The 18,589-nt window shown below is 40.2% G+C and overlaps 1 protein-coding gene across 1 annotated transcript in view; it reads left to right on the top strand.

Annotated features, from left to right (window-relative positions):
• Positions 1–3,815: 3,815 nt before the first annotated feature.
• LOC119773961 (ras and Rab interactor 2-like) overlaps positions 3,816–18,589 on the top strand; it is a 43,990-nt gene continuing 29,216 nt past the window's right edge. Inside the window, exons 1-3 of the mRNA XM_038271202.1 lie at positions 3,816–4,018; positions 11,877–12,046; positions 17,004–17,104. Of these exons, the coding sequence (XP_038127130.1) occupies positions 11,969–12,046; positions 17,004–17,104 (179 nt within the window). The 5' untranslated portion in view covers positions 3,816–4,018; positions 11,877–11,968. The remainder of the gene's footprint in view (positions 4,019–11,876; positions 12,047–17,003; positions 17,105–18,589) is intronic.

The following is an 18,589-nucleotide window of genomic DNA, read 5'->3' as shown; positions in this document are numbered from 1 at the left end:
TGCACAGAAGACTACCTCAAAATATTGTTCTTATTGTTTATTGTATTTATTTTTTGTATTTTATTTATTAATAAAAATATTTCTGTTGAATTTTGAGGTCTTTGTTTTTGTCCTTGTGGTATCGAAAATGGTATCGAGTATTGAATATTTTCCTGAGTATCGGTATTGAGTTGAAAAGTTTGTATCGTGACAACCCTAGTCCATGGTGTATCCAACAAAGTATGTGTGAGATGAGATCAGACTGTGCCTTTTCCCAGGCAATTATAAGTTACCTTGAACCCATCTCTGCTGGTGGAAGCTATGTGGGGAGCTGGGAGTGAGATGACGAAGAGCTCTTGCCTCCTAACTCTAGACAAGGGTGAAATATAGATACATGGCCCCAGCCACCACACAATGGCAGCTCACTGCTCCCCAAGGTTAAATGCAGGATAAATTTCACAATTTTTTGTTTTAAAAAAGTTCAATAGCTGTGTTTTTTTCTTTCTATTCCTTATTTGTGCACAATAATTAGTTTTTTGATAACAATCCTTTCGCTAAAATGCCATCAGAACGCTTATAATATTAAATGTGTCTGAGGCGACATCATCTAAAAGATTGGTAACCCCGCCTCCTGCTCTCCTCTATCTTGTCTGCTGTCATGATTCATGCAGCTATTATTTCATCCAAATGAAAAATGGAGAACAGAGAAGCAGATCATGGCTTGTCTACAGTGAAAAGAAGGACTGGGTTATTTACTTTGGCCTTTTTGGAAACACAGGAAGGAGCAATCAGCGAGCTTAGTGCTTGGAAAAATCTTTCATTCCTTTAGAGACAGCATGAAAAGTCAGCTGAGTAAAAAAACAGAGAGAGGAAAACAACAAGAAAAGGGACAAGAAGAGAGGGACACAACCTAGAACAGATAATGGCCAAACCACCAGCAGAGGTGGGAGATAGAGGTGGGGGGATCGATCCTTGGATCGATTCCAATGCTGGTATCGATACCAGCAGATTCAGTCTATAAACATGTTATCTAAGTGGGCTAACATAAACTAATGTTTTATCTATCCAACGATGGGGACATTTATAGAATTAAAGCAAGATTGGAAAATACAATGAACATAACAATATTAATATTGTTATTTAATAAGAATAAAATAAAAAATCACAAAAACACCAAAAGGGCAACAGTTAGATGATCCATCAAGTTTATATATAAAAAGTATTTGTATCGTATCGATCGGTATTGGCAATACTGACCCTGTATTTAATTGGAAGAGTATCGATTTGAAATTCCCGGTATAGCCCACCTATGGTGGGAGATGTGGAGTCATGTCTTCTCTATCTGCCATGCATGTGTTCTTCACAGTCCAGTCCAATCTGCACAGTTTAATTCACAGTGCAGATTGGACTCACCTGCATCAGTGGATGGGCAGAATAAATAGATGACAGGTAATGACTTGTTGACTCATCAGCCATCTCTGTCTGCCCGCTGGTGCTGAGTGAAAACAGAGAGAACCGCACTAGATCAGCACACCTTGCTTCAGAATCTACCTTCCTGCTGATAAATGGGACCAGAGCCACTTTACTGGCCTGTATATCACATAAAGCTTCAGCTTGTGTCATTATTTCCCCTGCTTAGACTCCTCTGCTCCACCGCTCTGGAGAAAACCAATACTTGGAGTAAGCATAAACGGAAGTAGTTGTATTTGGTTTCCAAATTAAAAGCTCGGGGCTGGACAGATATTCTGCTCCTCTGGGTTCGCTTCCTGATTTAATCACTTTTCTACGGAAAAAAAAAGTTAATTGATTTTTTTTTTATTTCATTTGAGTTTAACATTGAAAAAGGTCAGAATTCAGATTTTTTTTTCTCATAAGAAATCTCAAATGAAATAATAAATCCTCTTCCTTTCATTTCTGTTTCATTTTGATAGAAGAAAAACTTTTTTCTTCTTTTTTAACAGGTAGTTTTTAACACATAAATCAGAGTCCTTCTCTCTGATGGTGGAACCTCAGCAGGTCCTCCTCTGTAAAGCCCAAACACCCAGTGAACTTATAATAGTAAATGTATTTGCTTAATTTACCATATATGGGCTTTCGTGTTCAAGTAATGAATTCTGTTCATTATTATTACTTTACACCTGCTATTTAGATTTTTTTTGGTGTTAAATGTGTTTTTTTTTTCCCTTAATGTTTACCTTACAACATTTTACTTTATTTCTACACAGTGCCACAAAAACATAAATAAAAACTATTTAAGGCACATAAATAAACTAATTAAAGGAAATTATATATTGATTATTTATGTACTTATCAATAACATTACATCTACTTCACCAGGTGTCACTTATTAATTTACAATCAATCATCCGTATTTTGTTTCCCTGGATCTAGGGAAGCAAAATTGCCTCAAGGGAAGCAAAATTGCCTCTAGGGAAGCAAAATTGGCCACACGGCCCTTTCTGGAACCAGTCTAGTTTAACCCCCCCCCCCCCCCCCCCCCCCATTATAAAATGAGAATGGGACACCTCTTCCAAACCAAAGCAGTTGTTCATATGGCAACACAGTGACCATGGTATGGTGGTAGCTCTGCGGTTGGCATACAAGCAAACATTTGTCTTTCTCAATTTGCAATGTAACCAGTCAAATCAAACCCTTTCAAAGAGGACCTTCCCTTTTTTTAAATAATGATTAATGTCATTTAAAAAAATATTTTTTCTAACTTTTGATGCAAAGTTAGAGCTATATGCACGGGTTTCTGGTTCGCCAACCTCCAGCCAGTGTGTCCTGATGCAGACTGACTATCTAATGGCTGACCAGTTTACTCACCCTACCCAGTAATTGGTTTGGGATGACCCTTAATGCGGCAGGACCTCTGCAAGGAGGGTTAGTGCTAGAGGCTGGTTTGGGAGGTGGGTTATGGCTAGTTATATTTAAATGTGTAACATAAAAAAAGTACTTTGACTAATAGTCTTAATGACGTTGAGTCATTTCCTTGTGAAGAGTCAGCTGAAAGCAACAGATGTCCTTTCCTCTGTCTTAATGGGACAGAGGGGACAGCTTTTACTCTTCTCATCATTCAAACTGAACTGTAAAGTGCCTTGAGATGACATGTGTTGTTAATTGGTGCTATAGAAGTGAATTGAACTGAATTATATAACTAAACTGTACTGTTGTTGATTTGAATCTTTAACCCTTTATAGGGCACTCAGTGGAATCCTTTAAAAATCAACATTTCAAGCCAATAGTGTTATTGGAATCCAGGACAAGACCTTATTACCTTTGGAACATTAAAGAAATATGGATATTTTGATGGTAAAAATTATTGCCAATGTAATTGTAAGAAACGCCAACTTCCTTGAATATTTTAAGAAAAATACCAAAATTGCTTCTATAAGAAATTCATGAAAAACACATAACCTTAGAGATATTAATGCTGATACTGGCACTTACATTTTTTAGTTTATAAACCTAAATGTTATTGTTAACTAGGCTTATTAACTTTTTAACTTTACTCTTTAACTTTTCAATTAGCTTTTTATTTATTTTTTCTTGACTTGCTAACTTTTTTCCAACTTAGCTTACAGTAGGTAATATATCGTTCAATGGCTCATCTAATTGGTGAAATACCAAAATAAGATGTACAGCCATGTAGCAGCATCTTTAATGAATGGCTGGATATAGATCTTGTGCTTCTAGACCTCACTGAGGGACGGGGATACCCCATTTGAAAGGGGGATGAAGCAGATACTTCCTGGACAAGAAATGCAGACCTGTCATCAACGCTCTCTGGGCTTTTATTCTGAAAAGCAGCGGAAGTCTCGCGCGCAGCAGCGACAGCTTCACACTATAAGAATCTGGGAAGTTGACTCGACAGCACTTCAGGAATGTGGACGGAGACGGTTCTGGACTTTTACTGCTTTTAACCCGAACTCTGACGGCCCGCCGGTACCGACCCGAACCGAGCCGCAGCTGGAGGACATGCGGCGGCCGGATGGAGGCTCCGTCGGTCAGCCTGCGAGGGTCTCCTCCTCCCGGGTCGGTAAGTTGGACAGTTGTCCTCCTGCACCGCCTGCTGGCTGGGACGCTGTCCCGGTCAGCTCCTCCGGAGGAACCAGAGCATCAGCCTGAGCTCTGCGGAGGACACACATCACATTTATACATATAGAAAATAAAAATGAACCTGTTTAGAGTTTAAAATAAATAGATTTAACCTTTAGGAAGGAAAGAAAACTCATTATTTCTGTAGCTTCTAGCTGAAGCAAAAACACCTTCAAGCACCTAAACACTGAAAATCAAAGTTATTTGTAATCATTGTTTCTATGGCAACGCAGAGCCTGATCACGAAATATGCATAAAATCTATTAAAGTTTGATCTATGGAATAAAATATCCTGTTAGGCAGATATTCCATTAAATTACTTTAGCTGATATGCTGGGAAATCATCAAGAAGGAAATAAAGGTTTAGAAGATTGTTTCATATCATCTCCTGGATTTTTACTATTTTTTTCTTTAACCATTAGAAGGTATGTTGTTATTTTGGTGCTTTAACGCTCTACAGAACCAGAACCAAACTGTTCTGATAGGTTTGGGCTCATTAAATGGAGTTAACCCTTCATAGGGCAATCAATGAAATCCTTTAAAAATCAAAATTTCAAGCCAATAATGTTATTGGAATCCAGGACAAGACCATATTAGCTTTGGGACATTCAAAACATATGAATATTTTGATGGCAAAGATTAATGTCAATGTAATAACAAGAAACACCAACTAGCCCGATAATATTAAGAAAAATAACAAAAGTGCTTCTACAAGAAATTCATGTAAAACACTCAGAGAGTGAAAGAAACAAATTTTTTTGGTCCAAAATAACCTTAGAGACATTAATGCTGATACTGGCACTGACATTTTATAGTTTATAAACCTAAATATGATTGTTAACTATGCTATCCCTTTATAGCGCAAGTTAGCCTTTTTGATCACTTGCATCCTCCTTACAAATGGAGTACCGCCCCCGTCCTTCAGTGAGGTCTAGAAGCACAAGATCTATATCCAGCCATTCATTAAAGATCCTGCTATATGGCTGTACATCTTATTGTGGTATTTGACCAATTAGATGAGCCCTTGAATGATAGATTACCTGCTAGAAATTGATGTGTGTGTCTATATGAAGAACTTCATACTACTTGGATGTAAAATAACTGCCATCATGGCTTTGTCAACCTGCTGCCTACCTTTGAGAAGCAGGAAACAGACTAATACAAAGAGAATCCAGTAGAGCTTTTTATTGCCTACCTGGAATGGGTGACAATAGTTGAATAAACTTTTGGTATTGGTGCGCTATTAGGAAATAAGGAAATAAGGAAATAAATGTCATATCTGTGTCCTGTGAAGACGGCTAAAAGAGACCAGAGTGAGGAGTCAGTTCAACCCCTATCATTGTTAAAAAAAACAAACTGCACCCATACGGATCAAAGCAACAACAAAATCTGTTCAAAATATTAGAATTATTAACTGAACTATTTGGCTGAAATAGAAACAGTCCTTAACTAGCCTGGTCAAGTTTAAATAAAACTATTAAGAAATATCTGGACCAGGAGTAACCAATTAAAAATCAAAGGGTCCAAATAAAGAAAATCATCAACCAGTGAAGGTCCAGAGAGATTTTTAATGATATGTTACTTTAAACAGATGTTATACATTGAATTTTTAAATAAAAAATGTATATATGATAAAAAGAAGAAACATTTCCATTTTAAAATCTAAAGTTGAGAACAACAATTGCTCAGTTTGGTATATAGACGATTTCCTGATTCACATCTTTTATAAAACACCTGAACTGACCGTTATTTCTGTCTTAATGTTGGCAGTGGGCTTTATGCTGCCCTGCAAGGCTTTAAACTTGGTTTGAATGGAGACTAAGCCAAACTTCTGATCTAGATGATTAAAAAAAGAAAAGGAGAAAACTGCGTAGAAATAAAAGGAAAATGGACATGTTTGAAAACGACCATAAATTAAATGATGCACTGATGTCTGGGTTGGATCAGGGCTTCTATGTCTGAGAACAAACCTTCATGTTGATGAACGTGGAATGAGGTCAGCCTTAAACTAGTCCACTGGGTCACTAGAGGCCCAGCAGGTCCTGTTTAAACCACCAGATAGTGTGGATTTGAATGCTCCATGAAGAGTGGATTGGAAAAGATGAAAACATGTTTTCACTGCATGTGAAAACCATGAACCCATGGTCCTGCAGACATGCAGCACCAATACCTGGATGGTTCTGTTTTCGTCTTCTTCCTCTTCTGGTTTCATGGCAGTGTGTGGGAAACTTTCAGGCGTATTACCGCTGCTAAGGAGCGTCAGAGCCTCATCAGGCGTCACCAGCAGGCTTTTAGCTGGTAATAATTCATAGGTGTCCACCTTGGTGTTTCACATGTTTGGGTTCTATGCAGCATAGGGGGGTCAGGAGGGATCTTTCCCCTGAAAATGTAGAAATTCAGACTCTGAAGCTCTATTTCCTGCATTTAGAGGTGGAATGCAGCTATCTGATTGTCTTTGTTCCAACACCTCTTTAGTCCTGATTATGGGAAGTATTTGTGCTTGACTAGAGGTGGAAAATTCAGAAGGAAGATATGAAATCATTTTAACGATAATATTATGTTTCATAGGTTAAATCAAACAATCAGAAAATCTAACGTTCACACCGAACGCAATTTGAGCAGCAAAAAGCTTCTGCTGCTTAATTTCTGATGCTTGTCCAAATTAACCCTTCATAGGGCTCTCAGTGAAATACTTTGAAAATAACATTTCAAGCCAATAGTGTTACTGGAATCCAGGACAAGACCTTATTACCTTTGAACATTAAAAAAATATGAATATTTTGATGGAAAAATTAAATAATAAACACCAACTCGCCCCAATATATTAAGAAAAATAACAAAAGTGCTTCTATAAGAAATTCATGAAAAAAACACATTTTTTGGTCCAACATAACCTTAGAGGCAGTAATGCTGATGCTGGCACTGACATTTTTTAGTTTATAAACATCAATATAATTGTTAACTAGGCTTATTAACTTTTTAACTTTACTTTTAGGGATGCACCATATTGGGATTTTAGCCGATATGCCGATATGCCGATATTTTAAAACTCATGTAGCCGATAACCGATACCGATACCGATGTTAAAGTTGGACAAAAATAAGTAGTCATTGAAAATAGCAGTTTTGTTATCCATTTCTGACACTTTGAAAAATAATATACTCAAATATATTTCCATATGCTGATATCAAATTGATTTTTAAAAATGCGGTATCGATCTATTTTACTTTCAAAATCTCGTGAAATTTCATCGTTCTGTTACAAACTCTCGTGATATTTTGCAAATTCTTGTGAGATTTTGTTAGTGAAATAGATCGATACCGTGTCAATATATCAACATTTAAAAATATGGCAACATTTCGTGAATTTTCGGGGGATTTCGTAGCATAACGATGACATATAGCAATATTTCATTAGTAAGAGATTGATGTGGTGTTTTTAAATGGTAATATATCAGCATATGAAGATATTGTGATATTTTAATGTATCAATATTTTTTCCCTCGTCTTTAGAAGTTTTTAAGTCTGTAAAAAAGAAGTTTTTGAGGAAGAAGAAGAAGTAGTATTTTTTTAGACTTTAGAAACTCAGAAGCTGATCAAATATCGGGTTAAATATCGGTGGGGTGGCCGATGTCCGATATTCAGTTTTAAGGCCGAAACAGGCCGATACCGATAGGGGGCCGATTATATCGTGCATCCCTATTTACTTTTTCACTTTTCAATTAGCTTTTTACCTTTTTTACCTTTTAAAAATATTTTTCCAACTTAATTTCCAGTAGGTAATCTGTCATTCAAGGGCTCATCTAATTGGTCAGACTGCAAAATAAGATGTACAGCCATGTAGCAGCATCTTTAAAGAATGGCTGGATATAGATCTTGTGCTTCTAGACCTCACTGAGGGGGGGGGACTCCATTTGCAGGTGATCAAAAATGCTAACTTGCCCTATAAAGTTTTAAGGTCAGACGTCCAGTAAAGTTTGTCCAGTAGCGTCTGATGCTTCTGCTGTTCCTGTGTTCAATAGCAGAGAGCGGCTTTGCTAGATTTGCTGTGATCAGTGGGTAAAAAGAGTTTGAATCTATTTTGAAGTGAGAAAGTCCTGAAAACATGGTCTGTTCAGTCAGTTCATCCAGATTACCATCCTGCAGTGCTCGCCTGCATGCATTGATAGATAAAAGCCTGGGTAGGAGACTCATGAAGTTGGGATTAGTTCTTGCATAATTGACCATTTCTAACTAATATTTGTATTTTCAAAACTTCTATGTCAGATTAATGTGTAGATAAGAAACAAACATAAATCTGAAATGTATTCCTCTTTTAATTACTTACCTTTGCATAAGTTCTTTATGGACTGCTGTGTTGACCCAGACTGCTGCCACTCAGGATAAAGCCCGGGAATTCTCCTCGGATACATTTTTAACCAAAAACCTGGATCTGGATCTGAAATACCAGGGGTGACGAATGCATCTGGTGCCTAAAACTATGAGTTAACACATGTTGTTATTCTTCTGCACTGCAGTATGACTCAGATCTGAATGTTTCCTCCCCCAGTGGATGAAGGGACTGGATGGTTTGTTCTGGTCTGGTTTATGTTCAAGTGGATGATAATAACCAGTTAGAATGACTGGGTCATACTGGTTCTGCTCAGAATAGTTCTATACGCACTGGAAAAACGATCTAGAAATAAGTAAAAATGTCTTAAATTAAGTGTATTTTCCCTTAATTCAAGCAGGGAAATGAGACAGTTTGGCAATGGAATGAGTATTTTTACTCTTAAAATAAGATAATTAGATAATATGCCCTCTAAAAAAGACAATCCAATTGTGTTTTCTTATTTAAAATCTAAACTGTCTCGTTCCATTGGCATCTCCTCAATCCAGGAACAAGTTCACCTATTTTAAGAAAAAATGATTCATCTAGATTTAGATTTTTTTCCAGTGTGAAAACACCTGGGAGTGCTTTGTGATGCTGCTGTATATTTAGCTTCTGGTGAAAGACAGACTTCCTTGAACTGGGAATCTGGTAGAACCTGTTTAGGCGTTATGACATTATGGTGAAAGATTCAGGTAATTAGAAATGAACCCATGAAATAAAGCCATGAACTTCAACTCTGATTTCCCTAGAAGTTATCTAAGGAAAATAGGAATCATGTAAATGAGGAGATGATGACCTGTCATGGAGCTGCTATGAGCTGCTGACCAGGAAGGTCACATCAGCAGACAATGGAAGAAGCTTTTTGTCTTCACACTGGAAAAACAATCTAGAAATAAGTTAAAAATTCTTAAATTAAGTGTATTAACCTTAATTTGAGTAGATAAATGACATGATTTGGCAATTGAATGAGTATTTTTACTCTTAAAATAAGATATCTACCGTAAATTCCGGACTATAAGCCGCTACTTTTTTCCCCGCTGTTTGAACACTGCGGCCTATAATACAGTGCGGCTAATACATGTTTTTTTTCATGGCGTGAAAAACAGACCAATAAAATTGATGAGTATTCACAGAGGTGATGACCAGTGGCGAGAAATCCTTCACCAAAACTGGCCGCATGCGAAGGGCATCTTTCACTGATGTCTGCCAGTGGGTTCTCAATGCGTAAAGCCGTGTGAAAACATCCAGCATCACCGGCGGGTTTCGGAAGGCTGGGCTGCTGCGGGAGGAAGAGGACCGCGAGTGCTCAAGTGAGAGCGACAAGGATGATCGTATTTGTTTGTTTTACCATACGGATTAAAATCCAGTGCGGCTTATAAAAGTACAAAATTGATTTTCTTTCTAAAATTAGAGGGTGCGGCTTGTAATCAGGTGGCTCTATAGTCTGGAATTTACGGTAGATAAAATGCGCTTGAAATAAGACAATGCAATTGCGTTTTCTTATTTTAAATGTAAATTGTCTTGTTCCATTAGCAAAATGTCTCTTTTACCTCCTCAATCCAAGAACAAATGCACTTATTTTAAGAAAAAATGGCTTATAGATTTTTTCCAGTGCATGTTTTCCTTCCTTCTGGTTTACCTCAGGTCCGTCCTGTTGTTCTTTAACAGACTTAAAATGGACCTAAAGGCCCGGAAAAAAAAAGGCACAAACTGTCACCATGAGGAATGAGTAGGAACCCTGTTTGAACATCTCGAAGGAAAACCCACCAAAGCTGGAAGAACATGAGGTGATGGAGCAGGGCTGAGTTTCTTCTGGAAGAAACTGCTAATAGATGCTATTTTGGAGAACTGCAAAAGTTCTATTGAAAATATCAACTCACCATATCCTCACACGTGAGGAGAAATCTTTATGAGAATACACACAGTGACACAGATTAAGAATTTATTAAGTGTATCTAATACTAATCTAGATGAATGAATAAAACTTGCACTGCAAAGTCATTTTTTTCTTAAAATAAGTGAATTTGTTCTTGAATTAACAAAGGTAAAATAGACATTTTGCCAATGGAACAAGATAATTTAGGTTTAAAATAAGAAAACACAATTACATTCTCTTATTTTAAGTGTATTTTAAGAGTAAAAATACTCATCTCAGTTACCTGCTCAAATTAAGGGTAAATATACTTAATTTGATAAAGTTTTATTTATTTCTAGATCGTTTCTCCAGTGTTCAAAGTAACAGTCGAGTTGAAATACTGCATATATACACTGGAAAAACGATCTAGAAATAAGTAAAACATTTTTCAAATTAAGTGTATTTCCCCTTTGTTTTAGCAGGTAAATACGTTTTACTCTTAAAATAAGATAATTAGATAATATGCACCCGAAATAAGAGAATGCAATTGTGTTTTCTTATTGTAATCGTAAATTGTCTTGTTCCATTGGCAAAATGTCTCTTTTACCTCCTCAATCCAAGAACAAATGCACTTATTTTAACAAAGAATGACGTTTCTAGATTTCTATTTTTTTCCAGTGTACATCCAGAACAGCAGTCCAGCTCCTTCTTTTTCTTTCATTTCTTCTGCTCTTCCTGCCCCCAAACCTCCCTGGTTTATAGACATTGAACCCCACCTCCAGGTTATTGCTGGATCTGGGCCTTAGCTTAAGGCTAAATATTCACCAAAAGAAACAAAACTTTCCAGTAATTGATTTTCCAAGTTTCTTCCAGAAGAAACAGGAAAAAACGGTTTCTTCTGGCTGGAAAAACCTGAAAAAATCCTGCAAAAAAAAGCCACCAGGAAGGAACTTCAAAACCCTGTGACAGAGGATGCATCTGCCGTCCAGGAGCCTGGATGGTCAGCTGACGTTCCTCTGTAGAGAACGACTCTAGAGTCAAACGGGACTAAACTGTGGGGGCCGCTGTGGGCTAAATTCTGCACTGCAAAAACAATCTAGAAATATGTACAAATTATTCCCCTTTATTTGAGCAGGTTAATAAGATAATTTGCCAATAAAATGAGTAGTTTTGCTCATAAAATAAGATAATTAGATAATATGCACTAGAAATAAGAGAATGTAATTGTTTTTTTCTTATATTAAAGGTAAATTCTCTTGTTCCATTGGCAAAGTGTCTCACTTTCCACCTAAATTTAAGAAAAAAACACTTATTTTAAGAGTTTATTTTTTTTGTCGACCTTAATCAAAATCCAATCAATGATTAAAGCTACAAACAGACTGCGCAGATATGAAAAATATCCCTTTCTCACCCATTCACCCTCACCACTCTGCATCAGTAGGCGCACACACGCCAGCAGGGACACGCCCAATACGCAGGCGCTGACGCCACCTGTCACCTAATGAACCAATGATACTAATGCTCCTCCTGCAGGCTCCTTTAAATCCTCTCCCTTCTCCTCTGACCTTTTCAGCATCCTTCTGACACTGAGGGTCTGTTCTTCAGCTCCTCTTTGAGTTGGGAGGTGCTGTGACTCCCTGGACCAGCAGCCTGGATCCCCTCCAGATGAAACATTACCCTGAGAGAGGAGACACCATGACCAGTCCGCCCTGTGAGCAGCAGAAGAGGGGCAGCTTCTTCCAGGTGTGTGAACTTTTCTGATACTCTTTACCTTGAAAAAGAAGCAGCAGCAGATTTTCTCATCAGACCTGGGGGGGGGATCAGAGCTCTCTGGCTCCAAGCTGGAGATGCTGAAACAGATCAGGGAGCTACCAGTTAGAGGAGCTGCTGGTTTGGTTTTAGGGACATTGGTTCTCCCTGTTTTCATGCAGCTGGACTGATGTGAGCATCATGTAAGGGTAGAGAGCATCCAAGAGCTTCCACTGCAGGAACCCTTCCCACAAACCAGGCTCTATGTTTTCAAAAACAGAAAGATATAACCAATCCAAGTTTGAAGACGTTTCTCTTCCAATCCAAGATTTTCAATTCAAAATGTCGGGAATAGCGTTGAGTTCCAAGCTTTATACAGTAGCCCAACAAAGCCTTGTTCTTGTTTAGAAAACATGCAAATAGAAATGGACGAACGGGTCCACCCCTTTGGAATGGAGGTCGTTTGGCTTCTTTTGTTAGCCTGCAATGCCCCATACCCGTCTAAAGGCTGATTTATACTCAGAAACCAGGTCACCTGCATGTGTGTCACAGTGAATGCAAATATGCCCCGCCCCTTCCGCAGACACTCTGCTGCAGCTCTCCAAACTTGTAGGTGACCGCAGACAGGAGGCCTCTGATTGGTCAAATCTACATCCGCTCTAAATGTGTATTTCCTGTTTGGTACCTTATCGGCTTGTTTTCTTTGTATGACCGCCATTGTGGAAAACGACTCGTGTAGGGCTGCAACTAACGATTATTTTAAAAATCGATGAATCGGCCGATTATTTTTTCGGACAAAAAATCTTTTTTATATTAACCTCTTTATTCCAAAATAAACATTTTAAACAGAACAAACAAGCACACAAGTACAGGTTGCTCATTAACTGTACTGGTGCAATATGAAAAATAAATGTTTGTGTTAAAACACTTTATGAAACTTTGTTTCATAAAGTGCATAAAAAGACATTTTTTTTTAAAAGCCCCCTAAGGGGTTCAAACAATAGGTCCCCCCATTTCAACAAATGAGTTTTTTTTTTTTTTTTACTAGAAGAGTTCTGCCTTTTAAGACAGGAAAGTATAGCAGTTAAAGTTGCTACTTGAGAAAATACTGAACCATAGAGATAAAAATAGCCTTCTTTGCCAGAAGATTTAAACTTTAAAAGCCTTGCCCTCATAATTTGCAAGTTAATTTATTTATAAAGGCTATTTTAATTATTGTGATCAATTTGCGCCGTCAATCCCGGCGCATGCGCGCTTCATTTGCAGTCTGGACGCAGTCTGACTGCAGCGCTGAGAGGGATTCCTGCGGGAGAACGGGGTTGGGATGGGGGAGGCGCCTCACGGCAGCAGCTGCTGCTGCAGGACAGGAGTAGGAACGATACATGCTTTCACGTAAGTCTCCAAAAGCCGCCAGTGACACCATAAAAAGTCGCCAGATTTGTCGCTAGTCGCTTTTTAAAAAAAATAGTCGCTGGAAGGGTCTGAAAAGTCGCTAAATATAGCAACAAAGTCGCTGAGTTGGCAACACTGCACCTGCGGCGCTGGCTCGCTCTGCCGTAATTTTTTTTTTCTTCCCCCGTTTCAGTCAAGTGGATGTGATGACGGCGGCGGCGGATGACGCATTAATCGCGCGACACAACTAACCGATGATGAAATTCGTTGCCAACGCTTTTAAAAGTAGATTTTTATCGATTTTATCGATTCGTTGTTGCAGCCCTAGACTCGTGAAGTTGGACCAGCTAGAAGAGCGAGGTGCACAAGAACGCTGGGACCCTTTTTTCAACTGGATCCCCGCTCTTTTTGGCCCTCATGTCCCTCCGTTGTCGCACAAACTTGCCCCCCCTTCCTCACCGCCTCGACCGTATCTAGACCCACAGCTAGTTCCTAGAGGTGGGCGATACCGGGATTTTTTAATCGATCCGATACCAAGTAAATACTGGGTCAGTATCGCCGATATCGATACCGATACTTTTTACATTTAAGCTGCACTTGCCTGTTGCTTTTTTTCTATAAAGTTCTCAATCGTGGAATAAATAAGAGATTATCTAATGTTAGCTTATTTTAGCTAACAATTTTTAATGGGATAAATGTACTGGGTTTTTTCAAGGTCTTAACTACACTTTCTGAGTAATATATGATGTATAATGAAGTGCTGCAGACGATGACCACTGTTATCTACCTGGATATTCTCTGGAGGACTGAAACGCTTGGGTCAAAGATGTCTGTCTGAGGCTGGAGGCGGGTCTTTGGTCTCTCTCTCCATCCAAGTCTGAGTGAGCACTCACCCAGCAACCGGCAGCGCGGTTGTCTGTGTGACGTAGTGCTGAGTGGGCAGGCCAAGCTAAGCCTGCGCGCTGATTGGCTGGCGCCGCTGAGCCATGTGACTGTAGGAGAGGGGAGGGGGAGCAAAGTGCTGTTACACATATGGGGAAACTGGTGACTCCGCAGCAGTCAGCGCGCGCGAGAGAGGATAAAAAGTATCGATCTTGTTAAACGAATATTGTTCAATATAAATACCAGCGTTGGTATCGATAGTATCGATCCTGGGATCGATCCGCCCACCTCTACTAGTTACTGATTGTCCCTCTTGCGTTGTGGCGTGGAATAACATAGCGCAGACCACGCTTCAATATTGGGCATAGATCAAAACTATCTGTGACAGTTGAGCATCAGTGCCTAACAGTACATGTGGAGAGAGAAATACATGTGGAGAGAGAAATCCTGTTCTCCCAGTTTTTCAAGGGCAGAAATCTACCCAAGGGTCGCCTGTGAGGATTTAGCAGGTTAAACCTAGCATCCCCATACAGCTGTGGTACTGTTAAAAGGATGTGGCCTCCACCACCGGTGTGCACTGGATGGAATGGCCTGAACCGGCACGGGTTCTGTGCCCAGAGGACCGTTCTGGTACCGTTCTGTCCTTCTTCCACACTTCTCCGTCAGCTCCACAGGCGCCCAGCTTCAGAAGTTCCCAGGTTACTCTGTCATAGATGACCTATGGAAACGGTTACAGTGAAGCTGAAGAGAAAGAAAAGGTTTATGTGCCCTCTGAATGACTTAAAAATCACCTTTAATTACTGTTTAACCTTCCAGGTCTCTCCCAGACACAGATACTCTTAAGGCTGGTAGATTTTTAACGTTGGATGAAAAGGACCTCCCCTAAAGTCACTGACTAAGTGATCGACCTGTCTTTAAGGAACAGGAAGAGACACTGAAAATAAAAGAATAATTTCTGCAGCTCCCAGTTCCTGAAAGTGAGCTAACCAGAGCTAACCTTCCTGGAAATGAAGTGGTTATGAACCAGTATAGAAGTCAGGGAACTAACCTTGATGACAGACTCACTGAGATCATTTGTGGTTTTAATAGGAGTTCATCTGATGAAACAGAAACCTAGCTTCTGAAAGGCCAGTGCAAGCAGCAGGATTCCCAGTGCTGCCTCATACAGGCTAATTTAATTGAACTTTACAAAGTGAGGTCATTAAGAACCATCCTGGTGGATCCAGATAATCCATGACTTCAAGCTACGTCGATCTGCCAATACCCAAGCTGAGCTGCTGCCAAGATGAAGGGAAAATGGACTGAAACACTTTTGTTCCTTTAGCTTTTGGATTATTGTATAATGAGTTGGTTGAATTATTAAACTGTTGCTGTTAAATCAGTGACCACCAGGGGGCAATAATGATACTTCAATGCCAGTGGTCAGACTCCCTCAGAAAACATGGTTGGAGAGAAAGGACACTTAAACCTGACGTTTGCTTTTTCTGCTGAAGCTGATGGATTGATGGATGGATGGATGAAGGATGGATGGATGGATGATGGATGGATGGATGAAGGATGGATGGATGGATGGATGGACGGATGGATGGATGGATGGATGGATGGATGGATGGATGGATGGATGGATGATGGATGGATGATGGATGGACGGATGGATGGATGGATGATGGATGGATGGATGGATGGATGGATGGATGGATAGATGGACGGATGGATGGATAGATGGATGGATGGATGATGGATGGATGGATGGATGGATGGATGATGGATGGATGGATGGATGGATGGACGGATGGATGGATGGATGGATGGATGGACGGATGGATGGATAGATGGATGGATGGATGGATGGATGGATGATGGATGGATGGATGGATGGATGGATGGATGGATGATGGATGGATGGATGATGGATGGATTGATGGATGGATGGATGGATGGATGATGGATGGATGGATGGATGGATGAAGGATGGATGGATGGATGGATGGACGGATGGATGGATGAAGGATGGATGGATGGATGGATGGACGGATGGATGGATGATGGATGGATGGATGATGGATGGATGGATGATGGATGGATGGATGGATGGATGAAGGATGGATGGATGGATGGATGGATGGACGGATGGATGGATGATGGATGGATGGATGGATGGATGAAGGATGGATGGATGGATGATGGATGGATGGATGATGGATGGATGGATGGATGGATGGATGGATGGACGGATGGATGGATGGATGGATGGATGGATGATGGATGGATGGATGGATGGATGGATGGATGGACGGATGGATGGATGGATGATGGATGGATGGATGGATGAATGATGGATTGATGGATGGATGGATGATGGATGGATGGATGGATGGATGGATGGATGGACGGATGGATGGATGGATGATGGATGGATGGATGGATGGATAGATGGACGGATGGATGGATGGATGGACGGATGGATGGATGGATGAGGATATCTGATGGCGTCTGCTTTGTCACTGTTAAACTCTGGTTCATTAGATGTGTGTGAATCTATAGGTTCTGGTTCTGTCCAGCTCACAGACAGGTTTCTAATGATAGCAATAAATGTTCTGATCCCATCTCTAGTGTGTAATGATAGAAAAGTTGGGATAGAATGCACCTACATCACTGAGTGCTGATGTTTCTCCAGCTGATCGACTCGATTGCCTGGGAGATCGGCACGCTGAAGCAGGAGATGAGGAGGAAGAGTGAGCCGGCAGAAGAAGGTCAGGAAAAGGACCCACATGTAAGGTGAGCTCACTTCCTGTTCTATATCCTGTTTCACCCACCATACCCTAATACTCTGCTCACAAAGTGCAGGTTCTATAGCTATCAGCCGAGGGCGCTCTTCTCAGGTGTTTAGGGTTAGACTGAGGTACAGCAGGAGGTACAGCATCTAACCTCTGCAGGAGTCAGCCATTGTTATCTAAAGTGCTTGATGTGAGCCCTGTCACTGACCACGCCCCCTGGAAGTTGTCTAAGACTCTCTTAGGTGTGTGTCTTTATCAGTGTTGGGCACGTTACTTTGAAAAAGTAATTAGTTATAGTTACTTGTTACTTTTCCCAAAAAGTAACTGAGTTACTAACTGAGTTACTCCACAATAAAGGTAACTAGTCACTATTAATAGTAACTATTGCGTTACTTTTGCGTTTCTCGCCCCCGTAACCCTCACCACCCAGCCCCCACCTTCTTGCCGTGTGTTTCCAAAGCCAGCTGAATAGAGCGGACGACAAAGAGAAGAACCTGCAGAGAGTTTAGCATTTATTGCAACTCAACGTAAATGACATCAGGGTGGAACGCCATGTGACGGGCCTATAAACCCCATCAGATAGCGTTCCCCCTGCTTAACATGGGGGGAATGCTATCTGATGCGGTGTAAATATCATCAGGCTGCATTGCCTCTACTCATGGGTGTGAAGTTTTTTAACAGGGCATTCAAACAGGGTGTTTGGGTTGTTATAGATACTGCAACATCTATCTATCTATCTATCTATCTATCTATCTATCTATCTATCTATCTATCTATCTATCTATCTATCTATCTATCTATCTATCTATCTATCTATCTATCTATCTATCTATCTATCTATCTATCTATCTATCTATCTATCTATCTATCTATCTATCTATCCATCCATCCATCCATCCATCCATCCATCCATCCATCCATCCATCCATCCATCCATCCATCCATCCATCCATCCATCCATCCATCCATCCATCCATCCATCCATCCATCCATCCATCCATCCATCCATCCATATTTCTCCCTCTCTCCATATAGGCTATCATTTGATCGTTCACGCTCTCTATAGTTCCCCAGTGGCGCGAGCACAGGGCGACTGTTGCGCGCCTTTAGTGAGCATGCGCGTTTCCTGTCGCCTGTGCGGTGAATCGTGCCGCCTGCGCTGTGCGGAGATGCAGGGGAAACCGTATCTGATGAGGAAACGCAGCTCTACGTAACACCAGTATTTCCATGTGGAAAACGCTGTTTTACTGCTGGAGTCCTCCTCACTCTCCATCTCTCTGTGTGTGCTGTACGTTAACACCCGTAACAGTCAATCTCATCCTCCCCTCTCTCATGACAAGGCGCGCACGACTCCAATCATGAAAAAAAGGTTCATTGTGCGACCTGAGTAATGTGCAGTCTCGGCAATTGTAACTGCTTTATAGTTAGAGTAAGTGTAATAATTTTGATTACTCGTTTCTAAAAAAAGGTAATGGCGTTACTTTCG

This window comes from Cyprinodon tularosa, unplaced genomic scaffold (assembly GCF_016077235.1).
Source record: "Cyprinodon tularosa strain WSP-4 unplaced genomic scaffold, ASM1607723v1 ctg794, whole genome shotgun sequence".
In the NCBI taxonomy this organism is placed as follows: domain Eukaryota; kingdom Metazoa; phylum Chordata; class Actinopteri; order Cyprinodontiformes; family Cyprinodontidae; genus Cyprinodon; species Cyprinodon tularosa.
The sequence above is the reverse complement of the archived record's forward strand: the minus strand, read 5'-3'. Positions and strand labels throughout refer to the sequence as shown.